Source organism: Lolium rigidum, chromosome 1 (genome assembly GCF_022539505.1).
Source record: "Lolium rigidum isolate FL_2022 chromosome 1, APGP_CSIRO_Lrig_0.1, whole genome shotgun sequence".
Classification (NCBI taxonomy): Eukaryota; Viridiplantae; Streptophyta; class Magnoliopsida; order Poales; family Poaceae; genus Lolium; species Lolium rigidum.
The window spans coordinates 188,713,166-188,718,095 of record NC_061508.1 but is presented as its reverse complement, the minus strand read 5'-3'; the positions used below and the strand labels follow the sequence as shown (position 1 = coordinate 188,718,095).

The 4,930-nt window shown below is 43.9% G+C and overlaps 1 protein-coding gene across 1 annotated transcript; it reads left to right on the top strand.

Moving 5' to 3' along the window:
• The first annotated feature begins 612 nt into the window (after window positions 1–612).
• Window positions 613–4,319, top strand: LOC124686364 (nucleolar protein dao-5-like). The gene is made up of 2 exons (XM_047220329.1): window positions 613–2,193; window positions 4,033–4,319. The coding sequence occupies exon 1, from the start codon at window positions 661–663 to the stop codon at window positions 2,161–2,163; it is 1,503 nt and encodes a 500-aa protein (XP_047076285.1). The 5' UTR covers window positions 613–660; the 3' UTR covers window positions 2,164–2,193; window positions 4,033–4,319.
• The last annotated feature ends 611 nt before the right edge of the window (window positions 4,320–4,930 follow it).

The following is a 4,930-nucleotide window of genomic DNA, read 5'->3' as shown; positions in this document are numbered from 1 at the left end:
TTATAGCAAATAACTAAATGACGAGATCTTTATGCTACGCTTAATTGGGTGTGTCCATTACATCATTCATACAATGATATAACCTTGTTATTAATAACATCCAATGTTCATGATTATGAAACTAATCATCCATTAATCAACAAGCTAGTTTAAGAGGCATACTAGGGACTTCTTGTTTGTCTACATATCACACATGTACTAATGTTTCGGTTAATACAATTCTAGCATGATATATAAACATTTATCATAAACATAGAGATATAAATAATAACTACTTTTATTATTGCCTCTAGGGCATATCTCCTTCAACACAAGGGTTAGCTCGGTGAAATAGTTTGCCAAAAAATTTATTCCGTGCTATAGTTTCGCAAAAGGGTTATTTCGAAAAAAAGAGAGGTTATTTTTGTATAAAACGCCAGCAAAACTAGAAAACCCGAAAGGAAAAAAAGAATCCTGGATAACAAAGCCCTCTCTAACGGGCCCGGCCCTGAACAAGCAGCCCTGAACACGGAGCGCCAGATGGTCGAATTCCCCAGAAACAGCGGCGCGTACCAAACGGGCTACCCCACACCCATTCCGCTGCCCCGGCCTGGACATTCCTCTCCCCAGAAACTGCCGTTCCTGCTCCCGACCCCCAAAACCCTAGCGGCGACTGCGAGGATGGCCCGCAAGAAGGGCCGCCTGCCGTCGCCGTCGCCGCCACCGCCGACGCCTCCGAGGGAGGAGTCCAGCTCCGACGAAGACGATGAGGAGGAACCCACCCCCGCAGCCCAAAAGGCCCCACAAAACCCTAAACCCCTTTCCACCGCCGGGGCCGACGCCGATTCATCGGATGGAGGCGAGGAGGAGTCCGACGACTCGGAAACCGACGCCGATGCCTTCCAGTTCCGTCAGGCCGCCCGCTCCCCCGGCAAGCCCTTGGAATCTGACGCCGATGAGGGGGACGGCAGCTCCTCGGATAGCCCGGAGCCCGTCCTGACCAAGCCGGCAAGGAAGCCCGGGAAGAAGAGGCAGGCCGCTGAGTCCATTCCGTCTGCTGTCAAGGCGAAGAAAGCCAAGGCCGAGGCGGCTCCTCTGTCTGGCAAGGCGCCCTCTGACCCCAATTCCACCAGCAAGGGTAAGAAGCACAAGGAGAAGGCTGTGCCGGATCGCTCCCCGTCCAAGCCCACAGGAAGACGCTGGACAATTGAGGACGAGATCAAGGTCCTGGAAGCTCTTGTCAGCCACACCAAGGCTAATGGCACGCAGCCTAGTGCTGTTGAACTTATTGCTGCTGTTGGCGACAGCCTTGAAAGGAAGACCTGTACCAAGACAGAAATGTATGAGAAGGTGCGGCATCTCAAGCAGCGACATGAGAAAGCAGCGAGTACAGGCACCCTGCCAGATAATGATGATGACCTCCGTAAGTTCAACCTCTCGGAGGCAGTCTGGGGAGAAAGTGCAAAGGAGGTTGCTGCAGCCCCCGTGTCTCAAAATGATGCTGCTACCTCAATGAGCAAGAAGGGGCAGACTAACAAGGAGAAAAAGGGTGGTACAGCAAAGGAAGCCACCAGCACCGTGAATGAAAATGTTGGAACTGTCACTGAGAGTAATAAGGAGCTGGCCACCAAAGAGAAGCTAGATGGAGCTACCAAGGGCAGGTTATCAAAGAAGGCTGCCACTACTGATACTCCTGTTAAGAGTAAGAAACGGGGAAATCATAAGGAGGACTTAGAAGGCGATGCAAAAACAAAGGAGACCACCAATACTGCCACTCAAAACGGCAGCACGTCGGTTAGGAGCAAGAGTGGTAAGTCTGACAAAGAGGAAAAGGATGGAGATGCGGATAGCCTTGGACCAAAGGAGGCCACGGAGGTCACTCAAAATGATGAGGAGAATCATGAAGACAAAATGGATATAGATCCTAATGTGAAAAACATGCGAAGAGAGTTTGATGAGTTACAGAATTTGTACCCCAACCTTGCCTCTTATGTGGAGAGCATCCAGGCCCAGCATCCATGTGGGGAGACACTGAAAAGAGCATTTGAGTTCATTGCTGACGACAAGGCTTGTGCTTTGGAATCCAAGATCAAGAAACAAAGAGTAGTTGAGATGAAGACGGAGATTCGCCGAGCCGACACTAAGAAGGAGGTGACCAACATATTCATAGGATTGCTGGACTGAACCCTTTGGTGCTGTCAACCCATTTATATGGTATACCTTTCTTCTTAACTTGTGTTAGTATGTTTTCTTGTGATCATGTATGCGGAATCATAGGATTACCTAATGTGAACTGAGCTAGTGTGTTTTACAAAATCTGAATGTCACTTTGGAAATTTCAAGCAATTAAACTATTCTACTTCTATGCAGTGTACTACAAGTAAGTCTGGCTTTATATATCTCCAATCAAAATTTTCCACCCAACTTAGAGAAGGATAGAAAGATTAGCTAGATGCAGATGATGTAGGAGTTCGGTTGGGCATATACCCAGTGTACTTTTGTGCAGGTAGTGAGGGGTAGTTAATTTGTAGAAAGTAAACAAGGGCGAAGGAGATGAGATGGGTGATGCATCTCATGACTTATGCTCCTATATATTGAGATGTGGTTTCACGTCATTTAAATACTCATTTGCTGTTTCAGTAGATTATTTGTATAGTAAGTTAAAGTGCAATAAGTGTTCACTAGGAGATTGAATTGGTTAGGTTGATGCAATTTGTGCTACTGTTATAATCTGGTATGTTAGATATTGATCAGATTTCATCTTATGTTGTTGGTAGAGACTTGCATCTCTAGTTGTTGGGTTTATGCCAATGATTACAAGTCAACGAGTCGAGCTGAGTCCCTAGGGTACTTATTCATAGACTAGTCGTGACTAGTGCTTGGCGATTTGTAATAGAGAGTAGCTGCTACACAATACTATAGTAGTACTCAACTTGTAATAGTAGTATAGTGCAATGGAGTTCGAAGGCATGAGAGTGGAGCAGAGCAGAGCAGAGCAGCAACAGCTCCAGGAGTGTTGACAATGGCCTGCCTAATCTCTAGGCAAACCTGACAAGTGGGCCTTTTTGTGAGTCATTTGACTCAAAAACCTAGGCTGGCCAATAATAGTCGGCAATTCGTTGACTGGTCAACCCCCCGTCCCCCGTCTCCCCTGTGATTCAAGTCGATCCACCACCCTCATGAGTCGAGTCGACACCCTAGTAGTGACTAGATCAGTCGTGTCTCTTAATCAGTGGTTTATGTTACAATTACCGTCTCCAGATGTTGCAAATGAGTTCATTCCTATGTTAAAGAAAATATCATATGTGTTCACCTTCAATATTCCGGGGAGAGTAACTAGGTATGTGGCTATGGTCACTTGCCAGATTGATTCAACAATATCTGGAGTTTACTGCGATATCTAGCTTCGGTTAGATGTTTTGCCATATTTGTTTCCTGATGATTTGCCACATTCTTTTCCTGTTGATTTAATTTGCAACATCTGACTAGCAAGTGTGTAACTGTATAAGCAAGTATGGAACTATGTTTTAAGGAAGCACTTTTAGGTTGATTTAACTTGCAAATTCATCTCAGCTTAATTAGGAAGTATTTTTGATTAGTTTCATTTTTATCTTACTTATGGTTCTTATTTACATTAGTTATAAAAGAGAATGGAATTGAGAGGCTTAGAATTAGTGAGCTTAGAGGAGACACTTGTATCAACTAATTAATGATAAGTAACTGTAAGGAAGTGGCGTTTTGTCCCAGTTAAACATGATTCTTGAGTGTTGGTTTAAGTTTTACATTTTGGTACAATTATTTATGTCCCTGTAGATTGGTATGTCCGTAATCTGTAATCTGAAACTGAAGTTACTTCATGTGCTGAATGCTACTGAAAATGTTACTTCATGTGTTCGTTCCAACCATATACAGTGCTTAGTATCCATATCCTCCTTTGTTAAAGAAAGCATCTACTTTTCTTCTGTAGTTGCAATATCACAACGAGTCCAAAGAAAAATATTTCTCCTTTTGGTGATTGTATGAAGCTTATACATCTGCTCCTGTTTATTGCAGACGAGGAGAAAAAGAGAGGCAAGTTGCTGTGGAAGACTATGGACCAAGATTATTGAAGTTTGCTTTTGTTCTTGATGCCTACGAAGTGACCATTCCAAGTATGCAGTCCCATTTTGAGGTGCAGTTACCTGTACTGATGGCTTATGCACTTTGGACCTGTGAAGTGGTTTTAAGTTCTTAGCATCCTATAACTGTCAAAAATTTATGGTTCGTAGCAATGTCTCCAGAACTTGATGCATGAATGGTCAGAGATGAAGTTATGAAGTTTGGCAGTTGAAGTTTTGTTATTCATTGTGTTCAGTGGTTCTGGATACCTGTAGTTATTTGAATTTTTTTGGGCGTGTTACTGTCGTGCAACTTCATCAACCAAACACTGTAGGGATCAATTTCTTGTACCTGCAAGAAAGCCACCTCGAGGGAGTTCTGGGCTCTAACGCCCTGTCAATGGTGTCTTGAGTTGGGAGTTCCTAGGCATGGCATGGAGACTTGTTCAGAGCAAGTACAATAGAGTCCAGTCAGCTGACTATAAGACATTAAATAATATATTTTAGATGAGTTGGAGGAGAGAGAAGAGGAGAGAGAATGGAGGTGGGCTACTATGCAATACATCTGACGTCTTCAGCACCTGAGAGTGAAATGTGGGCCATATATTAGTAAAGCACTACTTTCTTATAGCCAACTATTGTACATGTTAGCTATATGATGACTACAAATGATATGACATCTTGTTATAGCCAACAGTTGGCTATACTATTGGAATTGCTCTCAGGATGAATGAAATCATGGGCACGATCTACTGTGGGATATGCGGATTGATTAGGTGCTCGTGCTGGACGTATTTTTTAAATTTCGTCAAAATCTGTTGGGATACAATCAGGCATGACATCCTATTAGCCTT

Bases quoted from the DNA above. Each gene is read 5' to 3' on its own strand.
- LOC124686364 (XM_047220329.1), top strand. From the start codon at position 661: ATGGCCCGCAAGAAGGGCCGCCTGCCGTCGCCGTCGCCGCCACCGCCG.